Source organism: Fundulus heteroclitus, chromosome 19 (assembly GCF_011125445.2).
Source record: "Fundulus heteroclitus isolate FHET01 chromosome 19, MU-UCD_Fhet_4.1, whole genome shotgun sequence".
Lineage (NCBI taxonomy): Eukaryota > Metazoa > Chordata > Actinopteri > Cyprinodontiformes > Fundulidae > Fundulus > Fundulus heteroclitus.
In genome coordinates, this window is record NC_046379.1 from 10,783,236 (window position 1) to 10,798,251 (window position 15,016).

The following is a 15,016-nucleotide window of genomic DNA, read 5'->3' on the forward strand; positions in this document are numbered from 1 at the left end:
TTTTTTTTGCCCACAAAGCATTAGGGCTGTGATTAGCACACTGAATTCTCCTTAGATGACACGTCCAGATGGCTTGTCGAGTAATCCTGTCACTCAAATATTCAGATGCACAAAACAAAGAAGGCCATTAAAACTGCTTTGTTCTCGACGCACACATTCCTCCAGGGATGATAACTTGATTGCATGTCGTCGAAGCATATGGTTCGCAGCAGATTTCTGTTTCGTTTTTTTTTTTTTTGCACATGAATGAAATGCTGCCTTCAGACGCTGATGATTTTGTTTATTAGCCTTCCCGCTCAGACCTCCCAGCCGGCTGCCGGTATCACTCCAACACTCACAACTCCACTTGAGTTCTGCACAATTTATAAAAATGCTCGGTAAACTCTTTGCTAATTATTCTATCCTTGACTCGACCTCAGGAGGGTTTTTTTTCTCTGTGAATGTTCCTTCAGCTTCTAAACCAGTTCAAGTCTCAAGCAAGCATACAAATGGAGTGGGCTGGCGGTTTTTCGGTACAGTATGCGTCTGTTCATCCTTCATCTTCTCATCTTGCAGCCAGTCAAGCCCACAAGTCTATTCAAGCAATTTTGGTTCTTTAGCATTTCCTGTCCAAAGTTCTGCGAACAACAAAGACAATTTTGTCTCTGTGGTTTTATTAGCTTGTGGGAGCCCCCTGTCTCTGACCCCTGAGGTATGTTAGAGGGATTTCCAAGTCAGAACAGAAAACTCCCACTCAGGATTAGCACTCCCATGAGCTCTGAGAAGGTAGTTGTCTCTGTGCTGCTGCAGAGGAATGGACTCTGGCTGTGTGCACTGTTCAAATCCAATGGGTTGTGGTTTCTCTGGGCCGATTTCTATCTTGTCTCAACTGATGCAGCATTTTTGAATACTCTGGGGCAAAATAAAAGACTGGTTTAAACAATACAGTGCCGTGCAAAGGTTGACATACCCCAAACTTTCCACAAATGAGTATCATAACAAATGTGATCTGTGAATGACCTTTGATTTGTATTCATTGCAGGCTTAGAAATTAAGTTGTGGAGAAGTATAAAGCAGGTTAGAGTTAAAAAAAAATAAAAATAAAAAGCAAAATCCTAGATCTAGAAAAGCTGATTGCTGCTGTTCAGTACATCATTGATAAACGGAGCACAACTGCAAACCTGCCAAGGCACGGACTTACACCTGAATCGCCAGGAGAACATAAAGAAGTAGCCAAGAATCTCAACGAGGTATTCTGGGGACCCAGAATACAGCAATACACTGGAAGAAAACTTGTTGGAGGCTGCCAAACACCTGAGCCCGGAGCAAAGATTCACCTTCTAGCAGGAAAGAGACCCTAAACGTGCAGCCTGTGCTACAATGGAGTGATCAACGATGATCAAGTCATAGTCTAGACCTAAATCTAATTGAGAATCTGTGGCAAGTGGCAAAGTTGCAACTTGGATATACTATGTATCCAATCTGCCTGAACTTGAGGTACTTTTTAAAGAAAAAGTCAGGAATAAAGTTTTAGCCTCCTGCTGTGGAAAGCTTGTAGACCCCTAAAGATTGGAGTGTCACATTGTATTAGATGGGGAGCAGAACACAAATGCATGACACACGTTTCAGATTCCTTTTTGTGAAACATTTTCAACAACTGTTTCTTTTTTTTCCCTCACAGAAGTACTTTGTGTCAGCCTGTCACATTAAATACCGATAAATCACACTGGTTGTAACATGTGAAGCTGTTAAGGCATATAAATACTTTTCCAATGCAGGATCCTGTATATAGAGCAGAGAGCAGTTTACGCTGTAAACTGGTTCCTTGAAATGCCTCAAATTTACTTTATTTTTTAACTTTTATTTTATTTAGAATCAGATGTGCACGACAGTTCGTAAAGTTGTTCAAAATGTATTTCTTTTCTTATTTGTTTTAAGTATTCGTCTTTTTCTCAAGCTTCCAATCACCAGGGTTTGCGTCACCAGGCTTGGCAACATGTGAGAAAACAGACAGAAACCAGTGGCGCGCTTAACTGACCAGAGGACAAATTCATGTGACAAAAGTGTGAACAATAAACTCCGAGATTGTTTTCAAACAATTATAATCAACCTCATCCTACTGCCGTATCGGTCTCTGGCCTCTCTCCTTTTGCTGGAGATGCCAAGAAATACTAAATCATGTATGTAAGAAATTGCTAGCAAATGTTGCCTTTAAACAGCGTTTGGTGGGGAATCAGTAGGGCCGTGAGAAGGTCCAATGTTAACAGCCTCGACAAGCCTCCTTCACACTGACAAATGGCATGTACTTCTTCACATTTATTAAACTTTCTCCATGATTTACTTCCATACAATGCTTTTGATACTTGCCAGATTTTAGAAGTAGCACCGTCAACTCTCTGAAGGTATTTTACGTTTTTTGAAGTTTAGAATTTTATTAAATTTATCGATAAGGCTGAATTTAATATTTGCCAGAAAGCTGTCGAAAACCTCTTTTTGCCAGATATGAAGTCTGTTTTCCCCAAGCTGCTTGTAAAGCATCAGCACGCTGGCTGGGGCTTCCCACTCCTTTGCCACAATGAGGAACATTAACTTCCAGCTTCCCAGATCCACGCTCCATTCATTGGCTGCAGAGTGAATATTTCAACTTAAATGATGAACAGCAACCTTTGAAAAGCTCCGCAATGAATTAGTCCATCCGTACAATGTTTCTGACATGTTAGGGTGGCAGTGATTGTGGTCCAAGTGGCTGTATGCATATGGCACGTTTATTTTAGAGAAGCAGGGCCTGTGTGTGTGAGGAGGTAGTTTTAAATGTCTGTTGCGCAGATTGAGTGCGTAAATATTAATGTTGTTCTCAACCCTCTTGCAGATATTAATGAATGCAACAATGAGACCATCTGTGGGAGCAACGGCTTCTGCGAGAACACAGACGGCTCCTTCCGCTGCCAGTGCTACCGAGGCTACACCAACCCGCCAGGAGATGTTACCAGATGTGTTGGTATGTAACTACTACGAATTCAGTGATCGACTGGTTAAAAACTCAGAGGCAAATTCATGAATCATGGAAGCTGCTAAATGTGTGCAAATGGGAGTTGGTGCATTCCATCTGGTTCTGAATGTAGATCCTAAGGCAGATCTGCTCCTAAAAAAGCAAGTCTGCTCTGCCCGCCTTTGAGACAAGGTATTATGCATAAATCACAGCCAAAAATAAGCGATGCATTCTCAAACAGCGAGGTGTTTTATTACACAAATTGCGCTGTAAAACTTTAAGTCTGCTGGAAAGATGGTGGTAATTTTGGCTCAGGCGATTTGGAAATGATTTGCTGCACTCCTGGGTTAACAAAAAAAAATGGATCAGGCATCAAAAATGCTTCTTTTTCTCTTTCCTTCTCTCTTCAAATGAGCTGTACCCAAAACTTTTGCTAATCATGATGGAAATCAGTTCATATAAAATATTTCCTACTTTCCAGACTTAAAGGAGCAATAAGCAATATTTCAATGTTTTAGATAGAAAGAACCAAAAAATAATGATGTGAAGAACTAAAGGTAATATTTCAGATGTACTGTCACACCGCGACGCTTTGCGTTGTTCTCCAGTCTCTTGTTTACATAGCCGAGCCAGACTATCCATGTACATCTGCGAGCGTGCACGTACACGCATGTGAACAGCTGCCACTCATGGCTTAGCCCCTTCCTGCCCTAAAATACCACTGTTACAGCAGCGCAGTGTCAGAGCAACATGGCGGAGAGCAACCCCAGCAGATCAAAATGTTCTCTTCCTAACAGCATTATAAAGTTATGAGTTACTTACTTCTTCACTTGAAATGTTCCTCTGAAAGGTGATGCTGTTTTGCTGTTTTTGTTCTTTACAAATATGGACATAGGAGGTGACGTGTGAGAACCGAAAGGAGGGGCTGGGTTTTGTTTTGGTCTACAGACAGTGCTCAAGCACCACCTAGTGGTGAAATATCGCTTATTGCTCCTTTAACTTCTAGAAAAAATTCAGTCCTTTGTGTTGATTTTAGCATGTAAAAGGCTATAGGTCACTATGAATACAGGATGAATTTTTGTACTTTGAGCAGATTTTAAATGTGAAGGGAAGGGATGTCGGACATTTTTGTGTGTGTGCGTGTGTCCTGTCTGGCAATGTAGCATTAAGAATTGTTATCTTAATGTGAAAAAGAGCCTAACAGATTTTAGTTTCACAAGTGGAGCCTTACTGCTTTCGCCATAGTGCTCCTCTTGATTTATACATGCAAGAAGCTTTATTAGATTTTATGCTAGGACTATTTCATGTTCAATAGACACAGAAATGTGAAGGTAGAAGAGGAAAAAAAGGAGAGAAACAGATGAGACAAAATGCTAAAAGGAGAAAAGGGGAATGAAAAAGAGGAGAGGAAAGGGAGAGAGCAATATAACATCCTCTGACTCTGTTTCTGCACCTGCAAAGAGAGATACAAAAGGAACAGCAAAACCAGCTGATAAAGTATTACAGGTACAAATCACTGAAGAATATACAGTATTAATTAATACGACATATATAAAGTGACAGCTAAAGATAGAAATAGTGGTTTTCTGTATAGAAGTGAATCTGTAAGCACCTGAATCCAAGCACCTGTAGGTGTTTGTGAGAGCACACTTGTGTATGTAAAGTTTATCCATAAGACAAATGCTCTATAGTGGTTGTGAGGAGCCAAAGACCCGCCACCCAGATCACTGAGGCAGATGCCAGGGGAACCAAAACCCCAGAAGCCTGAAACAAAGGTACCCAAGAGGGGACAACACAGGGAAAGCTGCCTTCCCCATCCCAGGGAAGAGACGAGACAGGCCCCAGGACCCCCCACCCACCCCACAGCCACAACATTGTCTGGTGCATTACAGAAAGTTGGAATAAACACAAAAATAATCGTCTACCCATTCATTTATCTTCAAAGGAAAAAGACTCAATATTCCATAACCGTGAATGCCAAAAGCATGCTGGCAGGGTGTAGTGTGACACCTTGCAGCAATTACGGAAAATAAAGATTTCCAGTAACTGTTGATCAGTCATTCCAGTCTTTTGTAAAGAGCTTTAAACAAACACTCAAAGATCTTCAGCATTGGAATGCTGACATGTTTCTTCACATGTCACATATAGGACAGGATTTGATCTGTGACATTTTATAAACAGTTTTAACTTAACAAAGTTCAATCCATTCAGGATTGTTGTCTGGCTGCAGGATGCAATCAACTGCAAGATGTTGAATAAATACCTTTTTTATATAACAGTAAGAATCTTGTCTAGACGATAAGGTAGGTACTGAAGCAGGTTTCACATTGGACAGGGCATGTTCTCCACCTTTTTCTGGAGGAGGAGGACTCGAACCTGGAGAGAAGAGGGCACTTTGAAACAACACCCAAGCTCAGTGCTGCTGGCTGCTAGGAAATGAAGGGGGGAATTTTTCCCAGGCTGCCATGTGAACAAAAAATGTTGCTTACTTGGCAATAAACGCCCTTGCAACTGTATTCACTAAATATGAGGTGAAAGAAGAAAGAGCAAAGAGTGATACTATGGTTAGATTGTAGGAGTTGGTGCATGTTTAGCTAATTGGTCTAAAAACAACAACTTCTATGTTGACTTCAGACTGATTAGAGAGCGGTGTGCAAGACATAGTGCCTTACAAAAGTGGCATAGCCCACATTTGGTAATTTTAGCATAAACGTCAATGTATTTTATGGAATATTTAAGTGACATACACAAAGTGGTGCATTAAATCTAAAGTGGAAGGAAAATTACATTATGTGTTTAGATCCCATTCTGCTGATACCCCTTAAAAAAATCCAGCTCAACAATGTTCACAAGTCACTTTGGGTTTGTTGGAGAACAGTGAAAAAACAGTATGATGAAGAACAGAGCAGACAGGTCCGAGATGACGTTGTGGAGACGTTTGAAAGGACAGTCATGAAACAATTTCCCAAATTTTGAACATCTCATGGAGCACCGTATAACCCATCTCCGAAAGATGGAAAAAGTACAGCAACACTGCAAACCTACCAGATCACTGTGTGGCCAGAAAAAAAACGCACTGTCCCTGTAGTTGTAGCTGAATACACACCACTTCTGAAAGCGTTTTTGTTAGAGGTCGCAAAGGACTTGATCTTAGGGTGGAGGTTCACCCTTCAGCTGGACACTGACTTTAAACATACAGCCAGGGCTGCAATGACATGGTTTGAATAAGCATATTTGTCCATTACAATGGCCTAGTCAAAGTCCAAGCATGAATCCATTTAAGAAACCTCGGCAAGTCTTAAAAACGTATGTTCACAGACACGCTCTATTCGATGTGGCATGAGTTTTAGCTCTGTTGCAAGGAAGAATGGGCAAAAACCTCCTCCTCCACATGTTCAAAGCTGAGAGAGCTATACCCTGAAGGATTTGCAGCTGAAATTGCAGCCAAAATATGTCTATAAAGTGATGATTCAGGGAAACCAATCATAAATACACGGCAAACCTTCCAGGTTTTTATTTGTTAAAAATGATTAAAACACATGCAGTTTTCTCTCAATTTCACAGCTATGCACTACTATGTGTTGGTCTGTTGTAAAATATCTTCCCAAAAACATTGAGGTTTGCGGTTGTATTGAGACAAATGGAGAAGATAGTCTTAATATAAATTCAAGACACTGTAAATACTACAGATTGAAGGGGTGCATTGTAGTACAGGTTGATGAGAGCTAGACTCTTTCTTAAGGAAAAGGTAATTTGTTGTTTTTGGTAGCAAAAGAGAATAGCAGATCTTCAATTCATCCATCCATTTTCAATACCTGCTTATTTGTGAAGGGTGAAGGGGGGCTATCTCTATTGGTCAATGGGCAAGAAGCAAGGTATACCCTGGAGAAGGTCATCAGTCCATCACAAAGCAACACAGAGATACAGAGGACAAACAACCATGCATGCAAACACACTCACACCCTCATCTAAGGGTAATTTAGAGAGACAATTTAACCTAACATGTTTTTGGACTGAGGTAGAAGCCACAGTACCCAGAGAGAACCCACACATGCGCCGGGAGAACATGCAAACTCCATGCAGAAAGACCTCAGGACAAACATGGGGTTCAAACCGAGGACCTTGTTGCTGCAAAGCAAGAGTGCTACTGTTGGCTTGAAACAACACTTCTAAGTAGCCAGACCTTATCATAATCTTTCAAAGTGGTTGTAAGGACTTTCTAAATGCTTTTAAAGTTGCCCTTTGGATTTCTGACACCTTTTCTGTAATGTCCTTGTATCTGATCATAACATCTTGCTCCCTACGTATTTTTTTTTTTTTTGCTAAGTTGTCTGTGTCATGTAGACACAGCCCCACTGTTATTTATGTTATGACTTTTTGCAAGTCATGCTTGACTCTTTGCGGATCCTGATCTCACGGACTCCTCTCCTGCCCTTTTCAGACCTGAACGAGTGTGAGATGAGCTCGGCGCTGTGCGGGGAGGCCCTGTGTGAGAACTTCGACGGAAGCTTCCTGTGCATCTGCCCCAACGACAATGAGGAATTTGATCCCGAAACCAGCCAGTGCCGCTCCATGGGTACTAGAGCAGAGCGAGCAGTCGGAGAACTTAATTCTCCGTCCTATCGTTGGGAGACGGGGTTTTCCCTGATTTAATGAGCTGTCTCTTATTATCCAAACAAGGGTGACAAGGAGGACATAGCCTTCTCTGTAACTGTTTTTAGACCTGTCTGTATCCATTCCTTTTAAAGGCTGCGAATGACTTTGGGTTGTTCACCTACAAAAACGTTACATTAGTCTAATCCCTGAAATAAATAATGAAGTCCTCTTGTAGAGCCAAGCAAAAACTCCACAGACCTAATTACTTTGTGCAGAAGAAAAACAAAGATAAGGTGTTCTTACTGGCAGTAACGGCTTAAGACACTTTGTTCTTCTTTTTTGTAAATTGACCTTAAATACAGAGGTTAAAAATATGCAAAGGTTTGTCATCTTAGAAAGAGATTAAAAGGCTTTTGAGCCATAAAAATACAGATTGTCTACACAAAATTGGGCGTACATTATTGAGTGGCGCGCCCTCAGTCGGGATGTTTTGTCTTCTTCTTGGCCACTGAGCTCCGGTTATGCCCCACTGTACCCTTTGGCCACATTCCTCTGTTTGCTTTTGACGTGTGTGAATCAATCATGTGAGTCTGAATCGGTGTGTTGACTCACATGCCAGTGTTTCCATTGGGCTAAGCCAGCAGCTTATGAGTGAAATGCCTGAGCCCATCACTGTGGACAAATGAGCAGGCGAGGCTAACGCAGGGCCTGCTAATGGCTGCCGGGCGAAAGCAGTAGAAAGCCTTCAGAGTACGGTGACATGTCACTAAACTGTGGGATCCTGCAGTACCGTCAAAAACAATTAGTCACCTTAAAAATGTCTACTGTTCTTGCTTTCTGGGCACAGATATTTCAGATCAGCAAATTAGTTTTCATTTTTAAACAAACGTGCCTGTGCAAATTCTCAGTTATCCGGGTCATCGCAACAGCAAACAGGCTTTAATCGGACTCCTGGCTTGGTGTTGAAACGTTTTCAGAAAGAGCTGAGCAAAAGTCCGGTTGCCTCCGATTTAAGCAAATTTAACCAAAGTAAATTTTACTTGCAGTTTTCAAATGATGAGTTTAGTTGTTAAGAGAAAAAGTCATCCAAGCCCATATGTAAAAAGTGACTGGTCCTAAACCTAATACCTGGCTGTTGTGACCTCATGAATGAGTTTTTGATGCGCTCTTGGTGTAATTTTGATAGGCCCTCACTGTCGTTTACCAGAGTCCCAAAGCCTAAAGTAGAACCCATGTCAGCGCTGTTAGAAGATGGTCGGAGAATACCAAACTATTTTATTCTAAAAAAAAAAAAAAAAAAACTACTTGCACCAGACAGCATCTTGTCAGCAACCAAAGCTCCAAAGCATGACACTTCAAATGAAACTCTCCGACGCTGGACTCCGCTAGTCTGTCCTTACTTGGTGCACTTTAGCAAGATGTGTCTAATGTGTGTAAAAGACGCCAATTAACACATGTTAATTGATAAGACACACCTAATGTGCCTTTCCCTTAAAAATGTAACCCTTTCCAGACTGACAGTCAATGACTTGGTTTCTCATATACTTGAATTTCTTTGGATCAGGGCATGATTTGTTGATTTTTTTAGACTGCCTAATCCCGTCAAACACATTATATACTGCTGATTTCTTGATTTTTCAGGTCGGCTTTCCAAAAAAATTAACTTCACTTTTCAATAAACATGTTTAATCCAACTTTTTTCATGACTTTGAAAGGGTTAAGTTATTATTAAAACATTATTTGAAAACTGCATTTATAAGTAATGTTATATGTGTTTAATCTGGAACATGTAAGTGTGACAGTATTCCAAAAACAGAAGAAATCTGCAAAAGAGTGAAGAATATTTAACAGCACTGCACCTCATTTTCTAAAATCAGTAAATTATGATTTTTTTTTTCTCACAGTATAGTTTTTGGAATGCAATCCTCATCCTGAAGAAATCCTTTCTTTGTTCATTTGCAGCCCTCACCGACGTTGAACCTGTGTTGCCATCCACTGGTTCAACTGAAGAGAGGAAGGACTGCTATTATAACTTAAACGTGGCCAACTTCTGCAACAATGTCTTGTCCCGCAACACCACCAAGCAGGAGTGCTGCTGTACAGTCGGCTCCGGCTGGGGGGACAACTGTGAGATTCAGGCCTGTCCTCCTGTGGGAAGAGGTACAGGAGGCTGACTATATTGATCCTTACAAACCAAATTAAATGTTTTCACGTTGTTTTTTTTACTAGACAGTAAATTGTATTCATTTTACAGATGATTACAACCAGTTGTGTCCCCATGGCAGTGGATTATTAACTTTACCTGGGTCTTCTTTGCTGGGTTATGGAGAACAGCTGCGCTACAAAGGTGAACACGCTTGCTCAAAAGGCTCAAACTGGTTCGCAAAGTGGAAATGTGATCGTTCTTTATTTCAAATGTGTAGACAGTTGAAAACCAGATAAACGAACATAATCAGTCAACAAATTGACTTAGCTGTCTTGATGTTGAAACCTGACTGCCTGACTTGTGACTGCTGGTATATTTTGTTACAAGAAAGCACACTGTGTCGTGTTAGAGTAGGCTTGCAATGCATTTAGAGATTGCTTTAATGTATATTACTTAAAAAAGTGTGTCTGTGTTTTTCCCTCAGATGCTAATGAATGTGAAATGTTTGGACCTGAGATTTGCAAGAATGGACAGTGTTCCAATTTCTTTTCTGGGTATACCTGCTTCTGTCAGTCTGGCTATTTCTACGACAAAATCAGGCTAGAGTGTGTGGGTAAGAGTTTACATTTTCTAACATAAACGTCTCAGGCAGACTGCATTTTTTTTCATATTATTGGTTCAATTATCTTGTGTTGTTGTCCAAAGCTTTTATTAAGAATTCAGATCAAGGAACTAGATTGGCTATTAAATATGTAAAAGAGAACACAGGATTTATTTACAAATCATCTTTTTATTATAATTAAGCAGGTTTCTGCATGAGATTCCGTCGGTGTTATAACCTTGAGTAAAACAGTTGCACATTACGCACATTATGGGCATATTTAGACAATGATTCTAAATGAAAATTTACTGATACTGTTGGTAACAAAAATATTAATTACTACTCATTCGATGTTGTATTTAGGCATGTTTGCCAAGGTTTCTAAACAGCTGCTGTTTCAAATCCTCTTAAGTTGGTCTTCATTCCTGAAGTTTGAATTCCTGTTAATGAGAGACCAGACAAAGTGCTCGAGTGACTCCAAGTTTTCTCCAGCTATATGGAGTAAGACAGTGTTACTCCTCCCCCACTTGTTGCTGTGCAATGCCAGTACACTGGCTAATTTAAAGGAAACTTGACAAGTTTTCTTACATTTACAAAACTAATGTGGTTGTTTGGGTATATTCCTGAACGCTACCGTATTTTTCGGACTGTAAGGCGCACTGGATTATAAGGCGCATTATCAATTTTTGAGAAAATTTAAGGATTTTACGTGTGCCTTATAGTCCGAACAATACGGTAATGACAGGGCCAGTCATGGTGGAAAGAAAAGAAGTGCCACCCACGGTTCTAAGGTAACATGGTTTTAAACTTTAGCAAGTTAGCTATAAGCAACATGTATGTTAGTGAGCCAGCAAGAAATGGCTCACTAACCATTTAGATTTTTTCTGAAATCAAAACAATAAATAAATGTTATCCATGACCAACTCAATGTATTTTATTATTTTTTTAGCAGCAGTTGGAAAAACTGGTGCTTTACACTTTCAAATAAAAGCAAATAGTTAAAGTTCATCGATTTATTTAACATTTCTGTGTAAAACAAAGGTTTTGGTGGTTTAATTACTGATGGTTTTAATAGCATGTGAATCTCATCTTGGCCTATGGCTTGTAGTCTATAGCATTTATTTTATAGTATTTTGATTTTAATATATAGACATGAGACACATTATAGACTTATATGTATATTAATGATATTTAAAATGGACAATGAGCGTAAGGAAATGGAGATTTGTTAATAGTGATCGGCTGGTATGAGGTTCTTATTGTATGATAACCTTCAGTAAAAATCCCACAATATAACAGTATTTATACAAAGATTTAAAACGTAAATGTGTAACATAATTTACTAGCCTTTATTTAAAACTTAATGCAAATTAGCTAGTAGTTTGCAATTGGCAGTGTTAAAAGAGTCACCATTTAAAGACCAATAGATGGCGCTCCTTTTGTTTTCAGCTATGGAAAAATATCTTCAAACCACTCAATATGTAACTTTAAGCCAGGTGACTGGTGAGAAGAAACAAATGGTGGAGAGACCTGCATAAGAAAACAGGAGTGAGAAAAAAACTGTATTTTGGGACTTTTTGTCCAATACCTAAACAATGCCTCCTTCCTTCTTTTCTTTCTTTCCTCCGTCATGGTGCCCTATTAATTGTCAGCCAAATTTCCCTTTTTTTCAAGTGAGGGAAAATTTATAATTATTATAATTAGTAGCTTTGTTTTAGCCAGCTGACTGGCAGTGTGCAGCTTAATAAAGCAAAAATCTGCAGTCACTCTAGCCTTTTCTCTTTCATCTTATTATTGTGACTTTAAACTGTACGACTGAGAGTAGTTTTGACACTTTTTAAAACTTGTAATACCCTTATACCAGATACAAGACCATCTTTAGTTGAAGTCTTGATGCATTTCAACGCTACTACTACTATATATTGACTTGTCTTGAATTTTTCCCTTCTTGTTCGCATGCGGTCAGATTATGACGAGTGTGGATTTGAAAACCCTTGTGAAAACGGAGCTTGCGTGAACACGGCAGGATCGTTCATCTGTTTCTGCAGTCCTCCGTTGGTCTTGGACAGCACACAGCGGCGCTGCGTCAGTCTCAACACAACGGAAGGTCTGACGCTCACAAATCGCCAGTATTTCTCTCTAACCCATTGAAAATGAAAATCTGATCTAACCTTTAGCCAAACAGTTTCCAAATTCCTTCTTGAAAACCCACACTCTCCCTTTCTCTTTAAGACCACATAGATTTAAATCAGGATGTCCACGTCGATATCTGCTGGCGCCGACTCGAGGGGGACAACATGTGTGCAGACTCGTTTCAGGAGCGCAGGACGACGTACACCGAATGCTGCTGTCTGTACGGCGTGGCCTGGAGTGGTCAGTGTGCATTCTGCCCCAGGAAGGACACTGGTGAGAAGCAGGATGCGCATCGGACTTTTGGCTCTCTTTTAAAACGTTGGTCAGTGTAACAGATTTCAACTTCTGACCTGTCGTGCAGTTGACTATGCCTCGATGTGCAACCTGCGTCGGACAGACGGCACGGACAGTCTACGAGAGCGGATAGGATACGAGTATGGAGTTGAAGACCCGGAGCTTCCTCCATACTGGGATAACTACGGTGGTGGCCCTTCTGAGAGCGTTCCCATGTTTACCGACAGTGACTACAGCATCCCGCAGCCACCCTTTCGTGTCCCCGTCTTACAACCAGGTGGGAACCAGCCCCGACCACTGGATCCCTATCCAGGTAGGTGTATGAATGCCAAAACACATCCTTCAGATTAAAAACCAAAAAGCTGGAAAGCTTTTTCAGGTGATGAAGCAGACAGAGGATGTTTTATCATTCTCTTCCTTTTATCTCTTCTTTCTTTCACCTCTTCTTTCTCTTTTTTTTTCTTTTTTTTCTCTCTTCTTGTTTTTCTTTTACTCTGCTACTTTCCCATTGTAGTGTCCATATAATTTGAAATTCTCCCTGCAGGAATCACAATAAAGCTATTTACACGCACAAATCAAGCGAAGCATAATGGCGAAAGCTGTTTGCTCCACTTGTGAAAGTAAAATCTGTCGAGCTCTATTTGGCATTAAGATATCAATTTTTATTGCCACATTGCTAGACAGGACACTGGGATAAAAAAAAAAAAAAAGCTTTAGCCAAGTTTCCATGTGTATTTTGTCTTGTACTCTAAAAAACTAAATAATCAATTCTCATAAATGATTAGCAGGAAAGGAGTTGAAAAGCAAATCACTTTTAGGTAATCTGATGTGCCCGTTTTAACACTTGAGCGTATGTGTCTCTGCCTGATCAGACCGCTACGACAGCTTTGAGGGTCTCCGAGCGGAGGAGTGTGGGATCCTGAACGGATGTGAAAACGGACGCTGCGTTCGTGTTCGAGAGGGCTACACCTGCGACTGCTTCGACGGTTACGAACTTAACCTGGACAAGATGGCCTGCATAGGTGGGTTCTTTCCCCCACAGCGTCTTTGGTATTTAATTCAGAAGACCCCGTGCATTCAGAATCTCAAGGATTACGTTGAAACAATCAAAGTTATGTTGCTGAAGCTGGAAACCAAAAATCTGAGAGCTCAGCCTTCGAGTTCAAAGTCATATCTTAGGGTAATTTCAGCATCCTGTATGTCATCAAGCTCAAGGAGAAGGTTTGAACTGAACAACCTTGCATTGGATTAGGTTTTATGTGAAAGTAATGAAAGCAGTGTACTCATTAAAACCATCGAGCATTACCCTTTGGTCTGAAACTCCCATGTTGCTCTCGGCCAAGAGTGAGGAAGCCTTGAATCGTAGCCACACATATATCAAATGAGATATTATATCTCTTTGAATGTGTTTTGTTTGCTTTAGAAGAAAGTGAGACTGTTTTGCAGTCATGAAATGCCATGATTGCGGCCTTCTGTCTCCGTACGGTCTTATCGACTTCAAGGCCAGCCGTCTTCCCATGCGGAGAGTCTGAACTCTGAGGAAACACGTGGGAGCTGTGCAGCCCGTGCCATGCCTCCTTTTTTATGAATATCACCACTCGAATTTCTCCAGCAGGACATGACGTAAACAGAACTTGGGTCCCTGGAGACTGAATGCGCGGAAAAGATAATCAGGCCTCCAGAAAATGAAAAAGGGAAACAGCTGAAGGCCAAAAGGAAATTTACGGATGAATTTTTCATGTAACTGTAACTCCTAAGCATCCAGCGGTCAACAATGAAAGCTCAGCTGACACAAACTGTGTTTCAACTGTATTTCAGATTAAGTATTGGGCAACATCTCCAAACTTTTGTTGTTGTTTTTTTCTCAGAAGAACTTTGAAATTTTGTAGAATTTAAAACAAGGAAGCCGAAGACACATTGTTGTTTCAGTTTGATGCTTTTTCTTGACTTTTTCCTAAATTTAAGTTCAGGCATATTACGTTTATGCCTAAACTGTGTGCCTCCTTTTGTGCAAACTGCAGTCAAAGGTGGAGCTTTAATAGTTAAGTTTATGTCCTGGTAAACATAAAGTAACTTGCAAAAGTATTCACACCTCTTAATGTATTTTTGCAGTTTGTGATGTTACAACACTTTTCAATGTCATTATATTTAATGTCAAAGACCAACACAAAGTAGTACATCATTGTGATTCACCATTTTCAAAAGATTTGAAAAAAAAATTTTGAATAACATTTGACACTGGGGCAGAGGTTTCCTCAGCATACCCTCAGGTCCCTGA

The 15,016-nt window shown here is 40.4% G+C and overlaps 1 protein-coding gene across 3 annotated transcripts in view; it reads left to right on the forward strand.

The window, feature by feature from the left end:
- The window catches only part of LOC105916778 (latent-transforming growth factor beta-binding protein 2), a 140,793-nt gene that overhangs the window by 122,775 nt on the left and 3,002 nt on the right, over window positions 1–15,016 (forward strand). For all 3 annotated transcript variants that reach the window (XM_036150700.1, XM_036150701.1, XM_036150702.1), the window contains 9 exons: window positions 2,849–2,977; window positions 7,410–7,544; window positions 9,527–9,724; window positions 9,819–9,911; window positions 10,195–10,323; window positions 12,278–12,418; window positions 12,544–12,717; window positions 12,806–13,051; window positions 13,611–13,760. In XM_036150700.1, the coding sequence (XP_036006593.1) occupies window positions 2,849–2,977; window positions 7,410–7,544; window positions 9,527–9,724; window positions 9,819–9,911; window positions 10,195–10,323; window positions 12,278–12,418; window positions 12,544–12,717; window positions 12,806–13,051; window positions 13,611–13,760 (1,395 nt within the window). The remainder of the gene's footprint in view (window positions 1–2,848; window positions 2,978–7,409; window positions 7,545–9,526; window positions 9,725–9,818; window positions 9,912–10,194; window positions 10,324–12,277; window positions 12,419–12,543; window positions 12,718–12,805; window positions 13,052–13,610; window positions 13,761–15,016) is intronic.